General features: G+C 45.6%; 2 protein-coding genes and 1 pseudogene across 2 annotated transcripts; 2 read left to right on the top strand and 1 right to left on the bottom strand.

Moving 5' to 3' along the window:
• Window positions 1-2338: 2338 nt before the first annotated feature.
• Window positions 2339-5218, top strand: LOC131707239 (uncharacterized; annotated as a pseudogene).
• Window positions 5219-12131: 6913 nt separating this feature from the next.
• On the bottom strand, window positions 12132-18094 carry LOC117415948 (hatching enzyme 1.2-like). Its single transcript, XM_034026915.3, has 12 exons — window positions 17972-18094; window positions 17841-17859; window positions 17348-17422; window positions 16879-17019; window positions 16436-16553; window positions 16096-16274; window positions 15315-15396; window positions 15062-15193; window positions 14407-14411; window positions 13985-14103; window positions 13482-13704; window positions 12132-12294 (listed from the first exon to the last, which is right to left on the bottom strand). Exons 1-12 carry the CDS (start codon window positions 18044-18046, stop codon window positions 12284-12286), a joined length of 1179 nt encoding a protein of 392 aa, XP_033882806.3. The 5' UTR covers window positions 18047-18094; the 3' UTR covers window positions 12132-12283.
• Window positions 18095-21032: 2938 nt separating this feature from the next.
• LOC117415939 (hatching enzyme 1.2-like) lies at window positions 21033-26970 on the top strand. The gene is made up of 13 exons (XM_059009807.1): window positions 21033-21155; window positions 21268-21286; window positions 21705-21779; window positions 22108-22248; window positions 22574-22691; window positions 22853-23031; window positions 23731-23812; window positions 23934-24061; window positions 24233-24348; window positions 24606-24831; window positions 25014-25132; window positions 25413-25635; window positions 26808-26970. The coding sequence occupies exons 1-13, from the start codon at window positions 21081-21083 to the stop codon at window positions 26816-26818; spliced, it is 1512 nt and encodes a 503-aa protein (XP_058865790.1). The 5' UTR covers window positions 21033-21080; the 3' UTR covers window positions 26819-26970.
• The last annotated feature ends 355 nt before the right edge of the window (window positions 26971-27325 follow it).

Genomic DNA, 27325 nt, shown 5'->3' with positions numbered 1-27325 from the left:
CACCCAGTCGGTGATTGAGATAAGACAGTAACCTGTCGATTATCACATTGAAAGTCTCTACTCTAAATGTTTGGCTCCCATCAAATGACACAGTAGGTTCCTATTTATTGACGTGATGTTTTGTAAATGGAAGTTGCTTTGGCCTCCTTCTCCAGTTTCCTTTTTGTAGAGCCACTCATGTAATGTTGTTGATCCATTTTTGACTAGCAGCTAACCACTCTAAATTTTTCTCAGTAACGAATTGACATTGCGTATAATTAGTTTGGGCAGGTTTATGCAAAATAGTTCATGGGACATTTCATGCACAGTTATTATTCGAAGGATTGTAAGCCTAAAATGTGTTTTGGGGAAATGAGCTAGTTACCGCTGTGTTTGCTGTGTTTAAAACACACAGATTGACAGTATGGTCCCGTGACCATGACGGCGATTTCTGGTGCAAAGCGGTTGCATATTAAACACACACAGACCAGACGAATCCTAGATTGAAAGTGTTTTTATTTGAATCAGTTCACATTCACATTATAGTATATCTACGAAAGGATTTGATTGTGTGTGTGTGTGTGTGTGTGTGTGACTCTTTGATGCACTATTAATTTCAGGCAACTTGCAATATATATATATATATATATATATATATATATATATATATATATATTTTATTTTATTTTATTTTATTTTATTTTATTTATTTATTTATTTATTTATTTATTTTTACATGAAACTTGTACTTTTTATATAGGTATATAAATGTCAATTGCTGTGGATTTAGAAAAGGAAGCTACATGCCACTCTTGTGTGCAATTCCATTCTATGGTATCTACCAAACAAACAGGAAACTAGAAATTTTCAGACAGGAAATCGAAGGTGGTCAGGCTTGGATGTAAGCTTAAAAAACAAATGTATTTCAACAACTGCGCAGGGGCGCAGCGGGCTAAGGTCGTGTGCTCTTCAAGAACATCATATTGCGAGTTCAAACCACAGTATTTTTTTGTTTTGTTTTTTTTTTGTTTTCCTGCGATATGTGCTGTTTTAAAACATAAATAATTTGTTTAATATAAATGGTGTGGATTTCAAACTGCTTGCACACCCTGGTATGTTTTGACATTGACCAACATGTGGAATCACATGATTGGTAGATGTCCAGTTCCCTTTCAAGTCGAAGACGACCACCAACATTAAGTATGGGATATTCCCTGCCCTTGAGGTAGGTAATACTGAGCTCTCTATATCATAGCTTCTGAAGGCCCCTTCCTGTGATGACGCACTCGGTCCCGCCAACCGAGGGTACAAAACCGTCACTCACCGGAAGATCTCCCTCTTTTTCCTTCTCAAGACGGTAAGGTAGGACCTCTGTGTCTAGAACTGAGCGTGTTGATAGGAAGAGCCCTCGAGTCGATTCGAGTCTGTTGTAGTTCCTAGCATTCGTGCTGAAAGCTGGCTTGCTGCTTTCCCGGAATCAACGACTCTTGAAAAAGACCGAGTTTTGGGTGGGCCGCTCTCTCTTTGCTGTTGGTTGTATGTGAGCTGCTGTCTGTGCAGCCACCCGCGAGTGAGTTGTCTTTTCCTATAGAGAGTCACACAAGTATCCTCCTCGGGGCTAGGTACTACTGTATCCCTGTCTGAGCGGAGTTGCCGGCCGAACCTGACCGCTGCGGTGTGTCGGTTCATGTGCGTTCGGTGTGCTCTCTCTCCTTTTCTTCCTTCTTGTAAACTGTAATTTTTGCTTGACAAAAACTTCACCCACCGCGGCTTCGGCCTCTGTCCCCCCCTGGTACACGCTTTGTGCTGACCAGGTGTGTGTGTTGACCACGCGGTCTGGGTACGCACTTTGCGTAGCGTCCTCTCCGGTGCTGCGGCACTGCGGCGCACGCATAGCCTGATTCTCTTGGGCACAGGCTGCGTATTATCCGACGCCAGCGTAGGAGCTTACGCACACGGTACTTGGTCACAGTACGCAGTGTATGTAGAATAGTATTCACAGCGCATACAACGCACAGGTGTTCGTTGCTCCTTTTCCAAAGGTTACGCACAGAGCGCAGTGTACGCAGTTACGCTCCCGCTGCGCAAGGCGTCTGGAACATTCGAGGACGAGCAGTGCTGTGCACGTTGCTCGCATTGCGTAGGCACTGAGCTGCTAGCGCATACCTCGTGGTGCCGCACGGTATAGTGCAGGCCTAGTCGGTTGTGCATCGTTTAAAAAAAACAACAAAAAAAAAAGATGCTGAATATGAACAGACCCATGCCGGGGTTCCATGCCTGTTCGGCTTGTAACGCCAGTATCCCACAAGAGGATAGCCATACCCTCTGTGTGCGGTGCTTGGGTGTTCTGCATGCCACCATGGCCTTCGAGAGGGATGTGGCTTGCAACGTCTGCAAGGCTTTTCAGCCTAAAGTGAAAGAGGCTCATCTGGAGAGAGCCAGAAAGGAGAGCTCCGCGTCCTACGCTGCGAGGTTCATCTGTGGCCTTTGGGTCCCCCGACAACGTGCCCCTGGACTCCCTGCCTGATATCCCGAGTGCGCAGTGTAACCGCTCCCCGTCTCCAGCCGCAAAGCGCTTAAAACGCTCCAGGCAGGCAAGGGATATTATGGACCTGAAGGCCCAGATGGCCCAGTTACTGGAGCTATTGTCTAAGCAGACCACAGCATCGGCCCCTGCTCAGGCTCCGTTGCAGCCCCAAGCACCATATTCCCCCTCCCCGCAGGGTGCGCAGGGAGGGTGGGAAGGCTCGCCCCAACTGGCACAGGAGGACGCGCTGTCCATAGCCGTCTCGGCTCTTATGGAACGTGCTGCAGCATTCCTGCAGGTTCCCTGGACACCGGCGGCACAGCCGCGCCGCTCCGTGTTCCGGACGCAGGTGCTGGCTCCCCGCCCGCAGGTGGCTGCGCTGCTCCCTCCCCGCGCTCCGGCGTGGAATAGGTCGAGCCGTTGGCGGGCTACCTAAGGGGGGTGACCTAAGGCATCGCCTTCAGAGTAACAGGGCCCAGCCAGCAGGTAAAGGAAACGCAGGCCGTGGTCGATCCACGTACCAGCGTCTCAGGGGTCGCCCTCAGGGCCAGCGCGTTACGCGCTCACCCCAAACTACTCAGCCCCAGACCCAGCAGCCCCAGCAGGGCCCCTGAAGGCTGGCGGCCTCAGACCCCCTTTTCGGCACAACAGCTGCAATACCGGCGCACTTGCACCACGGATACCTGGGTGCTCGCCACCGTGCAAACCGGCTATGCGCTTCAGTTTCACTCGGGACCTCCTCCCTTTCAGGGAGTTATAAACACCTCCGTAACAGACCCCTTGCAAACCTCGGTACTTCAAGAAGAAGTGGCCGCCTTGCTGCGCAGCAGTGTGGAGTAGTGGTTAGGGCTCTGGACTCTTGACCGGAGGGTTACGGGTTCAATCCCCAGTGGGGGACACTGCTGTTGTACCCTTGAGCAAGGTACTTTACCTAGATTGCTCCAGTGAAAATACCAACTGTATAAATGGGTAATTGTATGTAAAAATAATGTAACAATTGTAAGTCGCCCTGGATAAGGGCGTCTGCTAAGAAATAAATAATAATAATAATAATTTGTCGAGTAGACCCCGTCTCCCAGGAGGAGGGGTACTACTCGAGATACTTTCTGGTACCCAAAAGAGATGGAGGGGTTCGCCCCATCTTAGATCTGAGGCTCTTGAATGGGTTTCTGAAAGAAAGGAGGTTCCGAATGCTGACACACCATCACATCCTCCAGTCTGTCCGGCCGGGCGACTGGTTCACAACTGTGGACTTGCGGGATGCATACTTTCATATCCCCATTCGTCCAGAGCACAGGAGATACCTGCGGTTTTCCTTTCAGGGAAGTGCGTACGAGTTTGCTGTGCTGCCGTTCGGGCTTTCCCTAGCTCCGCGTACGTTTTCAAAGTGCGTAGACGCTGTACTGGCTCCCCTGCGGCTGCAAGGGATCAGGGTTTTAAACTATCGTGACGACTGGTTGATTTGTTCCCAGTCTCGAGAGGGAGCTCTAGCCCACACGGCAATTGTGACGGAGCATCTGGTCAGGCTGGGTTTAGCCTTGAACGATGCAAAGAGTCGGCTCGCACCAGTGCAATGCACCACGTATTTGGGGCTCTGGCTGGACTCCAATGCAATGAGCTTATACCTGTCGGACGACAGGATAGCAGCTATTCAGGGTTGCCTCTCCCTGTTTAAACAGGGATCGAAGGTAACCCTCAGGTTGTGCCAGAAACTACTGGGTCTGATGGCCGCAGCCACGGTAGCGATCCAGCTGGGTCTGCTTCGCATGCGCCCGCTGCAAGTGTGGCTCAATGCGTTTCACCTCAATGCCAGACGCGACAAACACCGCAGGTTGACTGTGTCTCGCACATGCTCAGCGACCCTACGCTGGTGGAGGGTTCCCTGTCACCTGCGCAAGGGTGTGCAAATGGGAGTAATATTGAATCGCCAAGTGGTGACAACAGATGCCTCCAGCCAGGGCTGGGGAGCAGTCTGGCAGGGCAGGGGAGTCAGCGGATCTTGGCCGGACCACTGGGCATCCCTGCACGTGAACATACTGGAGTTGCGGGCGGTGTTCCTGGCTCTCCAGCACTTCCTTCCAGTGCTGAGCAGTGCGCAGTGCAACAGTAGTGGCATATATCAATCACCAGGGAGGCCTTCGGTCTCCGGGGCTACATCGCATAGCCTTCAGGCTATTAATATGGGCCCAAGCCAACCTGCTGTCCCTGCGGGCGACGCACATTCCGGGAGTGGTGAACTTAGCAGCGGATCTCCTCTCCAGGAGAGGTCCGCATCCGTCAGAGTGGCGTCTCCACCCTCAGACGGTGGAGTGCATTTGGGAACGGTTCGGGAAGGCACAGGTCGATCTGTTCACTTCAGCGGAGACGACACATTGCCCCCTGTGGTACACCCTCTGTCACTCAGGCGGTCCACTAGGCGTAGACACCCTAGCACACGTTTGGCCCAAAGCGTTTTTGTACGCTTTTCCTCCTATACCGTTGCTCCCGGCTTTCCTGGAGAAAGTCCGGTCGGAGAAAGCGTCAGTTCTTCTAGTGGCCCCCAGGTGGCCCAGGAGGATATGGTTTGCGACCTTGTGCCAGATGCTGGACGGCCAGCCTTGGGAGATCCCGCTTCGCCTGGATCTCCTCACTCAGGCACAGGGCTCCCTTTGGCACCCGGATCCAGGCAGGTTCCAGTTGTGGGCCTGGCCCCTGAAAGGGACCGCTGGCTAGCCCTGGGGCTGTCGGACGCGGTTGTGAGCACTATGCAGAATGCTAGGGCAGACTCCACTAGGTCAGTTTATACTTACAAGTGGAAGCGTTTTCAAGCCTGGTGTCTGGCTAGGAGCCATGACCCCGTTACTTCCCCGATGCCAGTTATATTGCAGTTCTTGCAGGAGCTGTTTGACGCTGGAAGGTCTCCTTCCACGCTGAAGGTGTATCTGGCAGCTATATCTGCTTGTCATACCCCCGTAGATTCTAAGTCTCCGGGTGCGCATTTTTTGGCTACGGGCTTTCTCAAAGGCACACGGAGATTACATCCTCCGAGGAGGACTGTTCTTCCTGAGTGGAGCCTTAACATTGTACTGAAGGCTCTTGCAAAGGCCCCATTTGAGCCTTTAGACTCCATAGAGCTGAAGTATCTGTCTATGAAGACAGCCTTCCTTTTGGCTATCACCTCTGCTAAGCGGATCAGTGAGCTGCAGGCGTTGTCTGTGCACAGCTCCTGCATGCGTGTGTGGGAGGATGGAAGCAGAGTTTCGCTGCGCACCAACCCCGCTTTCCTCCCCAAGGTGATTACAGCTTTTCATATAAACCAATCTGTGGAACTGGAGTCTTTTCACCCGCCTCCGTTTACTTCACAGGAGGATGAGAAACTGAATTTCCTCTGCCCAGTGCGGGCATTGAGGTTTTATGTACTTAAGACGAAAGCTTTGCGTAAATCGAATCAGCTTTTTGTTTGTTATGGTGCATGGTCCTCTCTAAGCAGCGTCTGTCACACTGGATTGCGGACACGGTGTCAACTGCATATGGTGGTGCTGGGTTACCCCCACCTGGTAGAGTAGCTGCTCATTCTACTAGAGGGTTGGCTACATCGTGGGCCCTGTTTAAGGGCGCTTCGATGTCTGGGATTTGTGCTGCGGTTAGCTGGGCTACGCCGCATACTTTCACCAGATTCTACCGCGTTAATGTGGTAGATCCTGCTGTGCCATCTGTGGGCACAAGGGTCCTTGAGGGTGTAAGTTCACACCACTAACCTCTGGTTAGACAGCGTTGTGCGTCCCTCATATGCTGCCGTTCCTTCTCCCTCACGATGGCTCTGGTATACATTATCCCATACTTAATGTTGGTGGTCGTCTTCGAATTGAAAGGGAACGTTAGGTTACCTACCGTAACCCTGGTTCCCTGAAAGAGAAGACGACCACCAACCATGAGGTCGCTCCAGTCACCCTCACGGGTTCGGCGGAAAAAGAGGGAGATCTTCCGGTGAGTGACGGTTTTGTACCCTCGGTTGGCGGGACCGAGTGCGTCATCACAGGAAGGGGCCTTCGGCAGCTCTGATATAGAGAGCTCAGTATTACCTACCTCAAGGGCAGGGAATATCCCATACTTAATGTTGGTGGTCGTCTTCTCTTTCAGGGAACCAGGGTTACGGTAGGTAACCTAGCATTATTTAGCTTTTCTGTTTGAATAGTCGCTACACACCCTTAAAAAGTAGACAGAAGAGGAAGAAGAAGGAGAATAACAATTTGACCTTAGTTTGACAACTTATATCTCATTGTGTATAAGAGGTACGTACGTTTTTTTTCACATTTGAGGTAAGAAAGTTTCAGACTTTTGATACTGGTACAGATGGTAATTCTAAGTGATTTAGTTTTGCCGCTGCAACATGGTAAAAACAGCTAAACTCTTTGAGCTGTATAGAGACTCTAGGTAGTTACAAACAAGTTTTTCTAACTTGTACGAGGAACTACCGTTCCTCTCAATCAAGGGAATTGACAGAAAGGATCAGGAAAAGGTAGGAGACTAAAGCTTTAAATTTGAAAAAAATGATTTCAGGATCATTATGTTCTGGGCAGGGGGAGCGTGGGGAAGTCAGTCCATGAGAAGAAAACAGAGGAGATGCAGCAAAAAAGAAATGCAGTAGTTGTTAAGGAGGATCAAGCACAGCGCTTCTGGCAAGGTATCAAATATTCTGGGCTGCGTCTGCAGCCGAACAAAAATAAAATTTGGAGCGCTACTGTACTCTGAAGAGGTGCCTGGGCGCGGGATCAATGGCCATGCTTTTAAATACTAAATCGGACATTGCGGAGTGAGGCCGAACAGGGTGGATATGGGAAAAACTGGAGTGCAAGTGTGAATTGAGGGCTGGCTGAGGCGGCAGGGAAGGAGGAGAGCAACTATGGCGGCCTACTGGATGCCTGAGAGGTAGGAAGATGAAAAGAAAGCTGGGCCCGGCTGAGGTGAGGCACGGAACCTACTGAGGGTGCTTGCTGGGAACCCAAAGAGGATGTCAGAAAAGCAGGTGCTTACTGCGAGTTTGGAAAGGAAAGGAAAAGGAAGCAGGGGTTTGCTGGACCACTGGAAGGGGGAAGAGTGGACAGAAAGTTGGGCCCTGCTGGGTGTCCGTTTGTGGTATATAATAAAAGTGGCTGTGAGGGCCTGTTGAGAAACTGCAGCTGAAAAGGCAAATGGGAAAAACAAACAAAACATTTGGACAGAGAAAGGGCCACTATGGGGGCCTGCTGGACGCCTGTAGTGGCCAGGGAGGTCACTGCAGGGGCCTGCTGAACGCCTGCAGTGAGGGGAGGGAAAGAGAAGTTAACCTGAAATGTTAATAGTTGGAGAAGGGAGCACTATGGGGGCCTGCTGGGCACCTATAGTGTCAGCCTTTGATTGACAGGTGCTGTGGAGGTCCCGCCTTCTGTGTTTTCCGGATGTAGACACGCTTTGTGGAGATGCAGTGGGTGCAGGGCGGTGTTGTCAAGTCTGCTTATAATACGGAGATTTGGGCTTGTTTTGTTTTTGCAGAGTCTCATGTTGGAAAACGCCCATACTGAAATGCTTTGGACTTGTTTTGTCAAACTTGCCAACACTGGTGGCGAACTGGAAAACAACGATCTGTGCTGTCGTCATAAATCCTGTGACGGGAAGGATGGTGCAGTGGACAGAAATAAATTAAACAAATTCTCCTTGCATGCTGTAGATTTGAACAGAACGTTGTTGCTACGAAAATAATGCTGGAGCCTGACATCCAGTCTCTGTTGTCAGGAGTTCCCGGAGGAACCAGGCCGGAGCTGCGGCAGACAGGAGAGCAAGACGGTTGTTGTGCTGGGTTGGCAACAATAGCCCGGGTGCTTCACAAAACTGACCTTTATGGGAGAGTGGCAAAAAGAAAGCCATTGTTGAAAAATCTCACATCAGATCTCAGCTAGAGTTTGCCAGAAGGCATGTGGGAGACTCTGAGACCAAGTGGAAGATTCTATGGTCTGATGAGACCAAAATAGAGCTTTTTGGCCTCAATGCTAAGCGCTATGTTTGGGGCAAGCCTAACACCGCACATCATCCTGAGAACACCATCGCTACCGTGAAGCATGGTGGTGGCAGCATCATGCTATGGGGATGCTTCTCTGCGTCAGGGCCTGGAAAGCTCGTGAAGATAGAGGGCAAAATGGATGCAGCAAAGTACAGAGAAATCCTGGAGGAAAACCTGCTGAAGTCTGCAAGAGACCTGGGACTTGGGAGAAGATTAATCTTCCAGCAGGACAATGACCCCAAACATACAGCCAAAGGCACACTGGAGTGGCTTAAAAACAAAAAGGTCAATGTCCTGGAGTGGCCCAGTCAAAGCCCGGACTTCAATCCAATTGAGAATATGTGGAAAGAGTTGAAAATTGCTGTTCACAAAAGGTCCCCATCCAACTTGACAGAGCTTGAGCAGTTTTGTAAAGAATGGGCAAAAATTGCAGTGTCCAGATGTGCAAAGCTGGTAGAGACTTATCCAAATAGACTCATGGCTGTAATTGTTGCCAAAGGTGCCTCTACCAAATATTGACTCAAAAGGGTGAATACTTATGCAATGAATTATTTTCTGTTTTGTATTTGTAATTAATTTACAACAGTGATGAATACTTTTGAGAGTCACTGTATGTAATGAATGTGTTTGAAAGATGTCCTGTGCTGGTGCTGTATGTAATGAATGTGTTTGAAAGATGTTCTGTGCTGGTACTGTATGTAATGAATGTGTTTGAAAGATGTCCTGTGCTGGTGCTGTATGTAATGAATGTGTTTGAAAGATGTCCTGTGCTGGTGCTGTATGTAATGAATGTGTTTGAAAGATGTCCTGTGCTGGTGCTGTATGTAATGAATGTGTTTGAAAGATGTCCTGTGCTGGTGCTGTATGTAATGAATGTGTTTGAAAGATGTTCTGTGCTGGTGCTGTATGTAATGAATCTGTTTGAAAGATGTTCTGTGCTGGTGCTGTATGTAATGAATCTGTTTGAAAGATGTTCTGTGCTGGTACTGTATGTAATGAATCTGTTTGAAAGCTGTTCTGTGCTGGTGCTGTATGTAATGAATCTGTTTGAAAGCTGTTCTGTGCTGGTACTGGTATATCACAGTGTTTTGAATTGCAGGTAACAGGGATATTGAGTGCAAGTCTATTCTCAAGCATTGCTTCAGTACTGATTGTCGATGACATGGTGATGTCGTGGTTTATGAAGCCCGCTGTTCTGTAAAACAGTCAATTTCAGGGTTTAGTCCTAAACAAATCACACCAGCGCTTTTGTATCGAAGCGTGATAGTCAAGGTTTTTGTAGCGTGTGTGGCCCTTTAAAGGCTATGGGACTGGCGGACACGCTGTCCAATCAGAAAGCACACCTACAGGGCTGCATTGAAACCCGGAGCCAATGTGAATCCTTGACGGGCGGGTTTAAACCATGTGGTTCAACACTGGACGCTGTCCCCATTAAAGAGGAAGCCACTGAACTGGATGCTGTCCAGAAAGACGAAGCAAGCCGTATTGTATTGTTTCAGTGTCTAGATGCCGTTATTGGCTGTGCAGTTGGTCCATTCCTGTGCTGTTTGATGCTCTGTGAAGGTCTGTTGGACAAGCTGCCCAGCCATATAAACACGCCACCTTAGCTCTGATAGACTCAGCCCCCTGGCTCAGATAGACTCAGCCCCCTAGCTCAGATAGACACGCCCCCTGGCTCAGATAGAGACGCCCCCCGCCCCCCAACCCCCGGCTCGGATAGACACGCCCCCCCTAGCTCGGATAGACACGCCCCCCTAGCTCGGATAGACACGCCCCCCCTGGCTCGGATAGACACGCCCCCCCTGGCTCGGATAGACTCAGCCCCCTAGCTCAACCATCAAACTTAAGGATCAAATCCCTTGAATGACTATGCAGTGGAGATGCATTCCGAGTATTGGCCAGTGACAATTAACTGTTTTGTTGAACCTCTGCTGTTGTGACAGATGTGATGCAACAGTAATGACATTTTTAGTTATGGTTAAATATTCTCCTGGTAATCACAAAGAGAGCTTCACAAACACCATTATGACCAGCAAGTAAAATAAATAATGGTGACACATCGAGTAAATAACACAAGGTTATTGTTTCAAGCCTACTAAAGAACACACTCTTTGAGAAACTGCGCCAGATTTACAAAAATGTTTCTCTCTCTCCCTCTCCCTCTCCCTCTCCCTCTCTCTCTCTCTCTCTCTCTCTCTCCCTCTCTCTCTCTCTCTCTCTCTCTCTCTCTCTCTCTCTCTCCCCCCTCTCTCCCCGCCTCTCCTCTCTCTCTCAGTGGATCAGGCTCATGATGAGGAGCCCCCTCCTTCCTGTCGGATCTCCAGCACCAGTGCTCAGTACATTCAGAGGCACGGAAAGAAGGAAGAGCATCAGTGCACCGAGTGTGGAAAGAGTTTCAGCCAGACAGAGAGCCCCAAACCACACAGAGCGGACACAGGGGACCCCCCTTACCACTGCCCTGAGTGTGGAGACAGCTTCATCCAGTGGGAAACCTCCGATCACACCAGCGCATCCACACGGTGGAGGTGCAGCTCCGCTGCCCAGCCTGCAGGAAGACTGCCCGGGATTCAGGACACCTGGGGATCCAGCAGCAGCAGCAGCCCGCGCCGCGGGAGACTCCGTACAGCTGTCCGGAGTGCGGAGAGAGCTTCAATGCAGCCGAGACCCTCAAACTGCACCGCCGCATTCACACCGGAGAGAAGCTGTGTCTGTGCAGCCTGTGTGGGAAGAGCTTCAGCCGCCTGCAGCACCTGCGCAACCACCAGTGCATTCACACGGGGGAGACCCCGTACCGCTGCCCTGCCTGTGGGAAGAGCAGCCAGTCTGGTGCTCTGAGGAGGCACCAGCGCATTCACACGGGGGAGACGCCCTATCACTGCATGGAGTGTGGCAGGAGCTTCATTCACTGAGGAGCCCTGAACATGCACCAGCGCCGAGCCCACGCTGGCAAGACCCCTATCACTGCCCTGAGTGTGGAGAGTGCTTCAGCTACTCCTACCAGCTCAATGGGCACACCTGCACTGTGGGACAGCCACAGCCCAGCAAAGTGCACAGCGATGGCTCTCAAGTGAACACTGCTGTCTGTGTGTCAGATCTCTCCTTTACATGCATTGGGGGGACACAGAATCCTTCCTAGTGTTTACAGTGGTTCATTTTAAACATGTGGCCAGGGTGTTCAAACAGATCTACATGGTTTAGGAAGCCAGCACAAGGAAGCACAGATGAACCCTTTTATATCAGGATTGCTGTGCCGGGATCATTCGGTGTTCGTTACATTTAAACACATGCATATCGTTTACTGCAGGACTCTGTCATTAACTGGAGCGAAACAGTTTGTGTCATTATGAAAACAAGCCACAAACCAAGCCAGTGGAGACGTCGCTGGTGCCCTGCAGGATCCCAGGCTTGCAGGCCATGGTGGAGGATTCAGTGAACCCTGTCTCTCACTTTGCACCCTCGTAGCTCATGTGTCAGCTGTGTAATGTCTTACTGTGTCTTCTTACAGCCAGGAGTTTCTAGAGGCTTCTTTTGTGTTAGGGAAGTATCTTAGCGTTGCACTGTGTCTATTTACTAACCTGCCTTTTATTTAAAACATAACAAACGTCAACATTTCTGTTTGCATTTTTATTGATTGTTACAAATACAAGAGTGGAGCAAAGCCCCAAAAATCACTGGGAATTGTGCGACTCGAAGGTGATTCAGTTGCTAAAGTTTCTTCTTCTTCTTATAAGCCTGGTCTGCTGTTGTGATGACTTCTTCATTCATACTGCAACTGGAAACATAAAAACAGATCCGTGAGCATTTTCCATTGTCATTTTCCATTGTCATTTTCCATTGTCATTTTCCCCAGCGATGCAGATACCATGTCAGGGGGTGGGCATCAGCACAGCATCACTGCGGTCCATGGCAGTGGCTGTTCTCAACCACAGGATGGCTCTCAAAGGCAATGCCTCGTCTGCCCTAGAAATATTAGTAGAGGGGACAGCAGCTCTTTGTATAATTTGGCCTCTTTTGTAGATTTCACATCTTTACATGGCAGACCCCTGTATTCTAACTGGGCTGTTTTTGTACATGAAAACTACAGATATCATGAGAGACTAATTCTAACACCCAAGTGACCACGGAGCATTATCACAAATGGATGAGTGCTGCAGTATTGCATTCAATAGTTCATTTCAGTCTGTACAAGATGATTGAAAATCTGTTGTTTCAGGAGCCTTTCTGACTACTTCACACTTTGTATTTGAGATCTATTTAATAGTCATGTTTGTGTTATTATAACATGTTAGAACAACATTATTATAAATACATATTTGCATGTTTTGTAGGTTTTCCAAGTGATTCTGAAGAGTTCTGCTTGTGTTATGAATGCTAACTATATGTCCAGCTCCAGTAAAGCATTTCTGAAAAAGGTACACGCACAAAGACGAACCCAGAACACACGAAATCCATACAGAGCTTCTTTACACAAGTAGTTCTGCAGTGCCCCATTCAAACACAGCATGCACCTCAATCACAAAAACACGAAATCCACACAGAGCTTCTTACACAAGTATTTCTGCAGTGCCTCATTCAAACACAGCATGCACTTCAATCACAAACACACGAAATCCACACAGAGCTTCTTACACAAGTAGTTCTGCAGCGCCCCATTCAAACACAGCATGCACCTCAATCACAAACACACGAAATCCACACAGAGCTTCTTTACACAAGTAGTTCTGCAGCGCCCCATTCAAACACAGCATGCACCTCAATCACAAACACACGAAATCCACACAGAGCTTCTTACACAAGTAGTTCTGCAGCACCCCATTCAAACACAGCATGCACCTCAATCACAAACACACGGAATCCAAACAGAGCTTCTTACACAAGTAGTTCTGCAGCACCCCATTCAAACACAGCATGCACCTTAATCGCAAACACACGAAATCCACACAGAGCTTCTTTACGTACCAAACTTGTACTTGGCTGAGAATCCCGTCCCCACATCTGAGCCGTCGCTGTGGAACTGAACCACGGCAGCGTTTCCACTGGAGGTGAAGGAGGGAATGGGTTCAGAGCCACAGTGGGTTTGCTGTACAGGGGAGGTAGTCTTAGGTCCATCTCGGAGATTGAGATAGTCATAGGAACAATCCTCAGAATACTCCACATCAAAGGAACTGATGGTAAGCGAGACCTGAAATGAAACACAAAAAAGGATCTGCAGTCCAGCTAAACATCGGCATGCTCCCACATGTTTGAGTCACATTGGAGACAATGAAATGGACGTTATAAAAGATACATCATGTAATATCAAGATATGGATTTGTTTGCCCTCAGTGTTAATGCAATTGTTTTTGTCCTTCAAGGACCTCTGCAGACGTTTCTCCAAGCGGCTCAGGTGAGTAATGAAGGTAGCGAGGCGCCTCGATCATTCAAACAGAGATGCTGCTGGTTTGTTCTTGTGTGTTTCCTACCTTGTACCCTTTAGGGGCGTTGATGATCCATATGCAGTCTATATTAATGGGATATTCCAGTGGATAATTGGGAGATGTCAGTGTTCCACTCACAGCAGTCAGTATGCCTCCGCATTGCACTAGAAAATGAGAGTTGCAGTGTATGTGTGAAATGCTGGAAACCCTTTTTAACTTGAGACAGGAGAAGCAAAAGAACATGCCACTTTAAATAAAGCACAGAGCCGTCTGATTGTAACTTCCAGCAGCCCCTCAATGTCTAACAGTTCATGACTCCGTACAGAACAGAGACAGGGCTGCTTACCAGTGCTGTAAGAAGCTTTGAAGCTGTAAGAAGCCCTTCGCAGTAATTGAACTGTCACTGACGAACTGAAGCAGCACGGCACTCCCACTGGCCAGCAGAGGAGGAGGCACAACATTCCCACAGGATCTATCCAGGAGGACTGGGGAGCTCTTGGTGCTGCCATCGTAAACTTTAATATAGTCAGAAACACAGCCTACAGAGCTCTGGAGAGCAAATGCATCAAACTCCAGTAAAACCTGGCAGGGGGGATGAAATGGCACTTTAGAAAGGTTATTGGTGCATTTCACATTCAGGCACAGTGATTATTTAAACTCTGATTAAGTATGCTACGAAAAGCTCATCCATAACTTAAATACACAGTCATACATTGTGAGTGCCTTTTCTTTCAAGTTCTGAGTCTGTCTCGGTGCTGACATCAGCGCTACCTTGATCAGTCAAACAGGAAGGCTTGTCCAAATACCATTTTTTCTTCACAAAAAGCAGAAAAACAAACCTTGCTGTTTGGATGATTAACCTGAAACAGACAGTCAGAATTGCTTTGGTAAGAATTTGGGTAGTTCTGTGATGCAAAACTTCCATTGGTCTCTTCCAGAAGTGTGTTGCAGACATCTAGGAAGGGAATCAAAAAAGCAGCTTTGAATTGAATAAGAACCTGCAGCCACACTGAGAAGAAGATGCACGAGGGAACTAACAAGTTGCTGCTGTCAAAGTCCAGTAACATCGATGGAACAATTTGTGTAAAAGATAATCTTCACAAGACATGAGGCACATTGTACTTACTGCAGCCATAAAGCTTATTGATCTTTTGAATATCTCTCGGAGACATTGCTATTCTCTGTCCGATTTCTACCGTTTCATCTGGAATGGGTACAATAGTGAACTTTCCGGTTGTATTTGAGAAAGCATCTCTGTGTAGAGTGAAAATAACAGTGTTTTATTCAGATCAGTACTGAAAAAGAGAAAAGATCTCCTCACATTGTGTGGTAGGTAATTGAAACCTGGACTTTCTGTTTCTTTTCTTCTTCTTACCTTCCATAGTGCATGATGGAGGTATAGTCGTATGGCATGCCCAAGGTATTAATGTCCTGCTTGTAAAAGTTCGAAACTTGGTCTGTAAAGGGAAGGAGATGCTGGTTAAGAAGGTAATGCTGCTACACCAGAATCTGGTTCTGTGTTTTACTTCCAGACACCTATTGTAAAAGCATTAGTGAGAGGTCGCCCGTTATTCATTGAAATGATAATGCATTCTGAAATCCCATTATAAACCCTGGCTGAACTGCACACACTTGTTTTCAACATGCCATTAGAGGCTCCAGTGAGTATCGGGGGTCCTTCCTTGCTCATGATCCCTGCAATAAGGGCTGCCCAGTTAGCGCAGACTCCTACCTTTCTTGAGCTCGGACTAACAGTTGAATCACGCTGTAATGAAATGCTATTAGGGCAGCAGTGTGGAGTAGTGGTTAGGGCTCTGGACTCTTGACCGGAGGATCGTGGGTTCAATACCCGGTGGGGGACACTGCTGCTGTACCCTTGAGCAAGGTACTTTACCTAGATTGCGCCAGTGAAAAAAAAACCCAACTGTATAAATGGGTAATTGTATGTAAAAAATAATGTGATATCTTGTAACAATTGTAAGTCGTCGTGGATAAGGCCGTCAGCTAAGAAATAAATAATAATAATTGGGATACAAAGCCGTGGTAAATGGAATATTTGTGTTGCTGCTTTCCACCCTCCCCTCAGTTCTCTCTCCAGTGCTCTTCATTGTGATTGTGTGAGCGCTCCTGGAAAGGACTCCTTGTAGTTTCCTTACCTGCTGGGATGTACTGCCAGTTGATTCTGACATAGCTGTCGCGGTCAGGTCTGCTCTGCTCGTGATAGAAGCCTAGTGCATGGATGAGCTCATGTTGAGCCGTGGCTTTGTAAACACAGCCTCCCTTTGACAGGGACACTTGCTGAACGCCTTTATACTTTCCAACATTGGACCAGCAGCTATGGATGGAAAGAGATTCCTGTTTAGAAATCTTGTACTTTTGATCTATAAAAGTCGTTGCATATTTGTGAAGTTTTGAGACGCGCTTGCTATACACCTTTAACCTTGAAAGCCACTCAAATGGTAGGATTTGTCAGAGACACACAGAGTGGTTATTTACCCATTCTGAGGACTGATATTTATGTAGTCTTTTTCTGTAGTTCGCTGTTTAAATTTAATGCAGGTCTCTACATCGAAGGCTGGGAATGCACTGGAGATTATGTCCTTCTCTTCAGCACCTGTAAAAAAGGATAAACCAATTGAAACGCATTGATATTTTAATATATCAAAGCTTAATATCTCCCAGACCAGAGGGACCAATAATACTACCTGCAGCACCTCCATCCATTACACTGGCAACTTTAAACACAACACCCTTTAGAAAGGACAACTAAATTCCTGGGCACAGAGAAATACAGAGCACTCTTTTACAAACAAGAAACGTTTCAAAGATCAATCCAAGTCTCCTCAATGTCCTTGTTTAATTTAATATGGTCTCACTGGTACTATAAAACATAGTGAATGTTAATATGAAGCATTCTTCCAAACGTTTCGTGTACATACTGTATTCACTGGAGATAGTATAAGGCACATAAACAAATCCATCAGAGGCCTTCGGCCAAAAGCATGAGTTGTCCGGGCAGTTCATGGCGTTCCTGGAGTTTGACACGACAATGTCACCCTCCATCAGATGCTCTTTGATTCCTGTTTGAAAATTAAGCAGAGAAACATCTTAAAGGGGAACTCGTTTTAGCCACAATATGTATTTATATGAATTTCTCTAGGATACAAGAAACAAAACACATCTATATATTTGAATGATCATTATGTTAGTGGTAATGGGCAGTTTACAGACACAGGTAAGACCCTACCAAACTAATCTCAATGTGCTTCTGTTAAGAGTGCATAGATTGTAGAAATGAAGACACCGATCTCAAATAGAATATGCCAGCCTTAACTTCTATTCAATAAGCAGACCCAATATTTTAACAGGCAGTAAACATCTCTTCTATATGTTCAGAGCCTTTCTTACCTTTATTGGCTTCTAAGATGATGCTGAAGACATCCTTATCTTCAGGGATCCCTGGGCTACGTCTTTCTCTTTGACCTACAGAAGCAAAGCACCCCTGTGTGAAATCCTGCGTGCATAGGGCAGTGTGTGGAATACAGTGCTGTGTACTAATACTGGAAGCGAATGCAATCGAGTCCCCCTGTGACACACTGCTGACACTCTGACCATCACTCATGCACTATACAGTGAAAGCATTTCCTCCAGCATGTCATCTGGGTTACAAACACACACAAACACACTGGCCGTGCAGAAGAGACTCCACATTCAGCTGCTTCGTTGTTTGGGTGCAGTTTTGTAAAATGAACAGGAGTTTTTCTCCTTTCAAGTAAATTGGTCCAGTGTGTCGTACATCCTGAATTACAAAGATGAACTCACTGCAATGTAGAATTCAATGGATACATTTTTTTTTCTCGTATGAGACATACACATATAAAAACAAAATCTAGGAACTTGCCTTTTCCGCTGTGGTCCCCCTGCAAAAATATAAGAAAGGAAAGAAAAACATGGAGCCGTTATTGAAATGTTTAAGAGCCCAGTGAAAATGCATTTGAAATGAGAAGCACTGCAGCTGTGTGGCATTGTTACCTTCAGAGGCTTGCCGTGTGAGACACTGAGCAGCAGTGCTAAAGTGATGAGCACCAGTTTGTGATCCATCTTCATCTGCTGCTGCAATGTTCTGAGAAGCTCAGGAGATTCGTCTTTCCTCTTCGCTTGATGCTTCAGCACACCTGCTCATGGGCTTATATACGCCCAGCCAAAGGTGTGTCCGTCAAGGGAGCTTAAAGCCGTTCCATTACTGGATCCACACGTGACTCCAGATAAGATGAAGTTTGCATTGGGTTTTAAAGTCCTTAATCTTGTGTAAAAGCTGAGAGCATTCAACTCTGGCCACAAGTGTTGCATCACCGATAGAATGAACTCACTGTGCTTCATAAAGTCGAATGAAACCTGCTGAATACGTTAACATACTGAATTATAGACCTCTTTGTAGTTTTCCATAGACCTCATGAAAAATGTGACATTTTGAAACCTAACATGAAATACTTTATTACTGTTATGGCTATCGGTAGACTTTTTGTGATATCGTTTTGAAGTTTCTTTGATTACATGATGTTAAATAAAATATCTAAATTATGTTCATATAGTTTATTTGTATTAAATAATGTCTCGATCCTAATATTGTAGGTTGTATAAAACCTTTGGCCACAGCTGTGCTTCTGCTTTCTATTCAGCACAGAAGATGCTGCTTTATTTGCTCTGGGCCCAACTCCTGTTAGCACACTGTCGTTGATCAGTCAGAGGAAATAGACACTATTACAATGAGCTCCTAGGAACTGGACAAGCACTGCTGGACAGAACGGCCTCCTCAGTTTAATCTGGATATGCAAGTACCAGCAGCTAGAACATTTCAATACGAAACGCATTTCATTGTTTTTACATTGAATATGTGTTGTGTGATATACACCATAAAGGGGAGGAGCGCTTTGAAGATTCAAGGATTGTCTGTTCATTTCCCTAGAATCTTTGTAAGCCTACATTCCCACACCTTTGTGGACATTAACCATCTAAAGTCACCCAGAGTATCTACTGTGCTTTGTTTAAATACACCCACTGTATAAACAACCCATACACAGCACAGCCCTGTCATTGCCAGTGCACTCAGTGATATACTCTGCAATGGAGAGGATGCACAGCACAGCCCTGTCATTGCTAGTGCACTCAGTGATATACTCTGCAATGGAGAAGTTTTAAACACTACTAAAACTGACCCCCAGCTGTCTGGATCTGCACCTAAACTGCACAATGTGAAAAGTAACCTAGCTCTGATATCAAATGATGGCACCAGACTTGAAACTGTACAACGATAGCAATACCTTGGTTCTTGGCTTGACTCAGTGCTATATTTTGAATACCATATTGAACATGCAGAGTTAAACTGGGACTTCTTCTATACAGGCAGGCAGCGTCTCTCGCTTGGACAGGCCAGCGATATTACCTTTAATAGACTGTGCTGACTCAGTATATGAGAGCGCTACACAGACAGATCTGACAGACCTGCTTCCCATCTACAACAGTGCTGCCAGATTGCAGCTGAATGCACATGAAACACACATGCATGGAACATATAGCAGTGCAGTGACATGTCAGTGGACAAAGACCCCAATGAACACACATGATAAACCTGCTCCACACTATACACAATCCCAAACACGTTGCTTAGAAGCCTGGAACTAACCCGCCCACATGCTTATTTAAAAGTCTTCTCAAACTCCAAAGAAAATTATTGACAGTTTTTTTTCCTAATCATTGTAACCCTAGATTCAGCCTCATCTCTTCCACACCTTTATTTGTATGAATGATCTGGAGGCGTTGGTATTTAATGTATCTATTGTTCAGATTCTGCCCTGTTTGTACACTCACTGTACCAACAATACACCCAGGACATCCACAAGCCTGAATTACACACTGAATCTACCAGTGAGAGGGACTTATTAATAAACATGGCAAACCAGGGTAAACCAGGATAAATGCAAAGTATAACCATGGGAAGAGCATGGGAAAACTGCAAAAATACCATTCCCAATTACTGGGGTAAACCTTTACAAAAGGGTCTCCAAACTTCCAGTCAGAAAACATTGGAAAGCCAGGAGGGAGCCCTCTCATTGTCATCATGTCATCATGTAATATTTCCAAATGAATCCACATGGACTGCTTTACAGTCATGGATGAAGGTAAAATGAAACAGACTGTGCAGTCTAACTCATCAGTGTACAGGCTGGGGATGGCTGATGCTGTTAACTTGCTTGTTTCTTGTATTTTAGTTGCTAGTGATGAAATGGAAGGTGCTCCAGTAAAGCTCCTCAGGTGAACATTTCTATCAAGGGTGTGCCTGCAATGGCAGCCGTCACAGCGTCCCAGCTCTGGAAAGCACCGCGCTTTTATAAACCTGTTTGTTCTGCATTGAAATCCATCCACAAAACTAGAGCAGTTTAAAATGAATGAAATGGGAGTGTGTGGAATTAAAACAAACTCCTGACTGTGTGGTAGAGTCCTGAGTGTGAGAAACCAAGCTTGTTTCCTAGGATTGCACATCTGTAAAATGAACAATGTATCTCTGTACTGTACTGTGCGTACACTGACATACTGAAGTACAACTATGGCCAAAGGTTTTATAATACCTACAATATTAGGATCGAGACATTGCTTAATACAAATAAACTATATGAACATAATTTAGATATTTTATTTAACATCATGTAATCAAAGAAACTTCAAAACGATATCACAAAAAGTCTACCGATAGCCATAACAGTAATAAAGTATTTCATGTTAGGTTTCAAAATGTCACATTTTTCATGAGGTCTATGGAAAACTACAAAGAGGTCTATAATTCAGTATGTTAACGTATTCAGCAGGTTTCATTCGACTTTATGAAGCACAGTGAGTTCATTCTATCGGTGATGCAACACTTGTGGCCAGAGTTGAGCTTTTACACAAGATTAAGGACTTTAAAACCCAATGCAAACTTCATCTTATCTGGAGTCACGTGTGGATCCAGTAATGGAACGGCTTTAAGCTCCCTTGACGGACACACTTTGGCTGGGCGTATATAAGCCCATGAGCAGGTGTGCTGAAGCATCAAGCGAAGAGGAAAGACGAATCTCCTGAGCTTCTCAGAACATTGCAGCAGCAGATGAAGATGGATCACAAACTGGTGCTCATCACTTTAGCACTGCTGCTCAGTGTCTCACACGGCAAGCCTCTGAAGGTAACAATGCCACACAGCTGCAGTGCTTCTCATTTCAAATGCATTTTCACTGGGCTCTTAAACATTTCAATAACGGCTCCATGTTTTTCTTTCCTTTCTTATATTTTTGCAGGGGGACCACAGCGGAAAAGGCAAGTTCCTAGATTTTGTTTTTATATGTGTATGTCTCATACGAGAAAAAAAAATGTATCCATTGAATTCTACATTGCAGTGAGTTCATCTTTGTAATTCAGGATGTACGACACACTGGACCAATTTACTTGAAAGGAGAAAAACTCCTGTTCATTTTACAAAACTGCACCCAAACAACGAAGCAGCTGAATGTGGAGTCTCTTCTGCACGGCCAGTGTGTTTGTGTGTGTTTGTAACCCAGATGACATGCTGGAGGAAATGCTTTCACTGTATAGTGCATGAGTGATGGTCAGAGTGTCAGCAGTGTGTCACAGGGGGACTCGATTGCATTCGCTTCCAGTATTAGTACACAGCACTGTATTCCACACACTGCCCTATGCACGCAGGATTTCACACAGGGGTGCTTTGCTTCTGTAGGTCAAAGAGAAAGACGTAGCCCAGGGATCCCTGAAGATAAGGATGTCTTCAGCATCATCTTAGAAGCCAATAAAGGTAAGAAAGGCTCTGAACATATAGAAGAGATGTTTACTGCCTGTTAAAATATTGGGTCTGCTTATTGAATAGAAGTTAAGGCTGGCATATTCTATTTGAGATCGGTGTCTTCATTTCTACAATCTATGCACTCTTAACAGAAGCACATTGAGATTAGTTTGGTAGGGTCTTACCTGTGTCTGTAAACTGCCCATTACCACTAACATAATGATCATTCAAATATATAGATGTGTTTTGTTTCTTGTATCCTAGAGAAATTCATATAAATACATATTGTGGCTAAAACGAGTTCCCCTTTAAGATGTTTCTCTGCTTAATTTTCAAACAGGAATCAAAGAGCATCTGATGGAGGGTGACATTGTCGTGTCAAACTCCAGGAACGCCATGAACTGCCCGGACAACTCATGCTTTTGGCCGAAGGCCTCTGATGGATTTGTTTATGTGCCTTATACTATCTCCAGTGAATACAGTATGTACACGAAACGTTTGGAAGAATGCTTCATATTAACATTCACTATGTTTTATAGTACCAGTGAGACCATATTAAATTAAACAAGGACATTGAGGAGACTTGGATTGATCTTTGAAACGTTTCTTGTTTGTAAAAGAGTGCTCTGTATTTCTCTGTGCCCAGGAATTTAGTTGTCCTTTCTAAAGGGTGTTGTGTTTAAAGTTGCCAGTGTAATGGATGGAGGTGCTGCAGGTAGTATTATTGGTCCCTCTGGTCTGGGAGATATTAAGCTTTGATATATTAAAATATCAATGCGTTTCAATTGGTTTATCCTTTTTTACAGGTGCTGAAGAGAAGGACATAATCTCCAGTGCATTCCCAGCCTTCGATGTAGAGACCTGCATTAAATTTAAACAGCGAACTACAGAAAAAGACTACATAAATATCAGTCCTCAGAATGGGTAAATAACCACTCTATGTGTCTCTGACAAATCCTACCATTTGAGTGGCTTTCAAGGTTAAAGGTGTATAGCAAGCGCGTCTCAAAACTTCACAAATATGCAACGACTTTTATAGATCAAAAGTACAAGATTTCTAAACAGGAATCTCTTTCCATCCATAGCTGCTGGTCCAATGTTGGAAAGTATAAAGGCGTTCAGCAAGTGTCCCTGTCAAAGGGAGGCTGTGTTTACAAAGCCACGGCTCAACATGAGCTCATCCATGCACTAGGCTTCTATCACGAGCAGAGCAGACCTGACCGCGACAGCTATGTCAGAATCAACTGGCAGTACATCCCAGCAGGTAAGGAAACTACAAGGAGTCCTTTCCAGGAGCGCTCACACAATCACAATGAAGAGCACTGGAGAGAGAACTGAGGGGAGGGTGGAAAGCAGCAACACAAATATTCCATTTACCACGGCTTTGTATCCCAATTATTATTATTTATTTCTTAGCTGACGGCCTTATCCACAACGACTTACAATTGTTACAAGATATCACATTATCTTTTACATACAATTACCCATTTATACAGTTGGGTTTTTTTTTCACTGGAGCAATCTAGGTAAAGTACCTTGCTCAAGGGTACAGCAGCAGTGTCCCCCACCGGGTATTGAACCCACGATCCTCCGGTCAAGAGTCCAGAGCCCTAACCACTACTCCACACTGCTGCCCTAATAGCATTTCATTACAGCGTGATTCAACTGTTAGTCCGAGCTCAAGAAAGGTAGGAGTCTGCGCTAACTGGGCAGCCCTTATTGCAGGGATCATGAGCAAGGAAGGACCCCCGATACTCACTGGAGCCTCTAATGGCATGTTGAAAACAAGTGTGTGCAGTTCAGCCAGGGTTTATAATGGGATTTCAGAATGCATTATCATTTCAATGAATAACGGGCGACCTCTCACTAATGCTTTTACAATAGGTGTCTGGAAGTAAAACACAGAACCAGATTCTGGTGTAGCAGCATTACCTTCTTAACCAGCATCTCCTTCCCTTTACAGACCAAGTTTCGAACTTTTACAAGCAGGACATTAATACCTTGGGCATGCCATACGACTATACCTCCATCATGCACTATGGAAGGTAAGAAGAAGAAAAGAAACAGAAAGTCCAGGTTTCAATTACCTACCACACAATGTGAGGAGATCTTTTCTCTTTTTCAGTACTGATCTGAATAAAACACTGTTATTTTCACTCTACACAGAGATGCTTTCTCAAATACAACCGGAAAGTTCACTATTGTACCCATTCCAGATGAAACGGTAGAAATCGGACAGAGAATAGCAATGTCTCCGAGAGATATTCAAAAGATCAATAAGCTTTATGGCTGCAGTAAGTACAATGTGCCTCATGTCTTGTGAAGATTATCTTTTACACAAATTGTTCCATCGATGTTACTGGACTTTGACAGCAGCAACTTGTTAGTTCCCTCGTGCATCTTCTTCTCAGTGTGGCTGCAGGTTCTTATTCAATTCAAAGCTGCTTTTTTGATTCCCTTCCTAGATGTCTGCAACACACTTCTGGAAGAGACCAATGGAAGTTTTGCATCACAGAACTACCCAAATTCTTACCAAAGCAATTCTGACTGTCTGTTTCAGGTTAATCATCCAAACAGCAAGGTTTGTTTTTCTGCTTTTTGTGAAGAAAAAATGGTATTTGGACAAGCCTTCCTGTTTGACTGATCAAGGTAGCGCTGATGTCAGCACCGAGACAGACTCAGAACTTGAAAGAAAAGGCACTCACAATGTATGACTGTGTATTTAAGTTATGGATGAGCTTTTCGTAGCATACTTAATCAGAGTTTAAATAAGCACTGTGCCTGAATGTGAAATGCACCAATAACCTTTCTAAAGTGCCATTTCATCCCCCCTGCCAGGTTTTACTGGAGTTTGATGCATTTGCTCTCCAGAGCTCTGTAGGCTGTGTTTCTGACTATATTAAAGTTTACGATGGCAGCACCAAGAGCTCCCCAGTCCTCCTGGATAGATCCTGTGGGAATGTTGTGCCTCCTCCTCTGCTGGCCAGTGGGAGTGCCGTGCTGCTTCAGTTCGTCAGTGACAGTTCAATTACTGCGACGGGCTTCAAAGCTTCTTACAGCACTGGTAAGCAGCCCTGTCTCTGTTCTGTACGGAGTCATGAACTGTTAGACATTGAGGGGCTGCTGGAAGTTACAATCAGACGGCTCTGTGCTTTATTTAAAGTGGCATGTTCTTTTGCTTCTCCTGTCTCAAGTTAAAAAGGGTTTCCAGCATTTCACACATACACTGCAACTCTCATTTTCTAGTGCAATGCGGAGGCATACTGACTGCTGTGAGTGGAACACTGACATCTCCCAATTATCCACTGGAATATCCCATTAATATAGACTGCATATGGATCATCAACGCCCCTAAAGGGTACAAGGTAGGAAACACACAAGAACAAACCAGCAGCATCTCTGTTTGAATGATCGAGGCGCCTCGCTACCTTCATTACTCACCTGAGCCGCTTGGAGAAACGTCTGCAGAGGTCCTTGAAGGACAAAAACAATTGCATTAACACTGAGGGCAAACAAATCCATATCTTGATATTACATGATGTATCTTTTATAACGTCCATTTCATTGTCTCCAATGTGACTCAAACATGTGGGAGCATGCCGATGTTTAGCTGGACTGCAGATCCTTTTTTGTGTTTCATTTCAGGTCTCGCTTACCATCAGTTCCTTTGATGTGGAGTATTCTGAGGATTGTTCCTATGACTATCTCAATCTCCGAGATGGACCTAAGACTACCTCCCCTGTACAGCAAACCCACTGTGGCTCTGAACCCATTCCCTCCTTCACCTCCAGTGGAAACGCTGCCGTGGTTCAGTTCCACAGCGACGGCTCAGATGTGGGGACGGGATTCTCAGCCAAGTACAAGTTTGGTACGTAAAGAAGCTCTGTGTGGATTTCGTGTGTTTGCGATTAAGGTGCATGCTGTGTTTGAATGGGGTGCTGCAGAACTACTTGTGTAAGAAGCTCTGTTTGGATTCCGTGTGTTTGTGATTGAGGTGCATGCTGTGTTTGAATGGGGTGCTGCAGAACTACTTGTGTAAGAAGCTCTGTGTGGATTTCGTGTGTTTGTGATTGAGGTGCATGCTGTGTTTGAATGGGGCGCTGCAGAACTACTTGTGTAAAGAAGCTCTGTGTGGATTTCATGTGTTTGTGATTGAGGTGCATGCTGTGTTTGAATGGGGCGCTGCAGAACTACTTGTGTAAGAAGCTCTGTGTGGATTTCGTGTGTTTGTGATTGAGGTGCATGCTGTGTTTGAATGGGGCACTGCAGAAATACTTGTGTAAGAAGCTCTGTGTGGATTTCGTGTTTTTGTGATTGAGGTGCATGCTGTGTTTGAATGGGGCACTGCAGAACTACTTGTGTAAAGAAGCTCTGTATGGATTTCGTGTGTTCTGGGTTCGTCTTTGTGCGTGTACCTTTTTCAGAAATGCTTTACTGGAGCTGGACATATAGTTAGCATTCATAACACAAGCAGAACTCTTCAGAATCACTTGGAAAACCTACAAAACATGCAAATATGTATTTATAATAATGTTGTTCTAACATGTTATAATAACACAAACATGACTATTAAATAGATCTCAAATACAAAGTGTGAAGTAGTCAGAAAGGCTCCTGAAACAACAGATTTTCAATCATCTTGTACAGACTGAAATGAACTATTGAATGCAATACTGCAGCACTCATCCATTTGTGATAATGCTCCGTGGTCACTTGGGTGTTAGAATTAGTCTCTCATGATATCTGTAGTTTTCATGTACAAAAACAGCCCAGTTAGAATACAGGGGTCTGCCATGTAAAGATGTGAAATCTACAAAAGAGGCCAAATTATACAAAGAGCTGCTGTCCCCTCTACTAATATTTCTAGGGCAGACGAGGCATTGCCTTTGAGAGCCATCCTGTGGTTGAGAACAGCCACTGCCATGGACCGCAGTGATGCTGTGCTGATGCCCACCCCCTGACATGGTATCTGCATCGCGGGAAAATGACAATGGAAAATGACAATGGAAAATGCTCACGGATCTGTTTTTATGTTTCCAGTTGCAGTATGAATGAAGAAGTCATCACAACAGCAGACCAGGCTTATAAGAAGAAGAAGAAACTTTAGCAACTGAATCACCTTCGAGTCGCACAATTCCCAGTGATTTTTGGGGCTTTGCTCCACTCTTGTATTTGTAACAATCAATAAAAATGCAAACAGAAATGTTGACGTTTGTTATGTTTTAAATAAAAGGCAGGTTAGTAAATAGACACAGTGCAACGCTAAGATACTTCCCTAACACAAAAGAAGCCTCTAGAAACTCCTGGCTGTAAGAAGACACAGTAAGACATTACACAGCTGACACATGAGCTATGAGGGTGCAAAGTGAGAGACAGGGTTCACTGAATCCTCCACCATGGCCTGCAAGCCTGGGATCCTGCAGGGCACCAGCGACGTCTCCACTGGCTTGGTTTGTGGCTTGTTTTCATAATGACACAAACTGTTTCGCTCCAGTTAATGACAGAGTCCTGCAGTAAACGATATGCATGTGTTTAAATGTAACGAACACCGAATGATC

The sequence above is a fragment of the Acipenser ruthenus genome, chromosome 39 (genome assembly GCF_902713425.1).
Source record: "Acipenser ruthenus chromosome 39, fAciRut3.2 maternal haplotype, whole genome shotgun sequence".
NCBI classification, from domain to species: domain Eukaryota; kingdom Metazoa; phylum Chordata; class Actinopteri; order Acipenseriformes; family Acipenseridae; genus Acipenser; species Acipenser ruthenus.
This window is presented reverse-complemented; position numbering and strand designations above follow the sequence as displayed.

What these genes read in the sequence shown, in the direction of transcription:
- LOC117415948 (XM_034026915.3), bottom strand. Translation starts at nt 18,046, where the DNA reads ATGAAGATGGATCACAAACTGGTGCTCATCACTTTAGCACTGCTGCTC. An exon ending in TACTATCTCCAGTGAATACA is followed by an intron (nt 16,554 to 16,878) that starts GTATGTACACGA and finishes CCTTTTTTACAG; the next exon opens with GTGCTGAAGAGAAGGACATA. An exon ending in AATATCAGTCCTCAGAATGG is followed by an intron (nt 16,275 to 16,435) that starts GTAAATAACCAC and finishes TTCCATCCATAG; the next exon opens with CTGCTGGTCCAATGTTGGAA.
- LOC117415939 (XM_059009807.1), top strand. Translation starts at nt 21,081, where the DNA reads ATGAAGATGGATCACAAACTGGTGCTCATCACTTTAGCACTGCTGCTC. An exon ending in CTGGCAGTACATCCCAGCAG is followed by an intron (nt 23,032 to 23,730) that starts GTAAGGAAACTA and finishes TTCCCTTTACAG; the next exon opens with ACCAAGTTTCGAACTTTTAC. An exon ending in ACGCCCCTAAAGGGTACAAG is followed by an intron (nt 25,133 to 25,412) that starts GTAGGAAACACA and finishes GTTTCATTTCAG; the next exon opens with GTCTCGCTTACCATCAGTTC.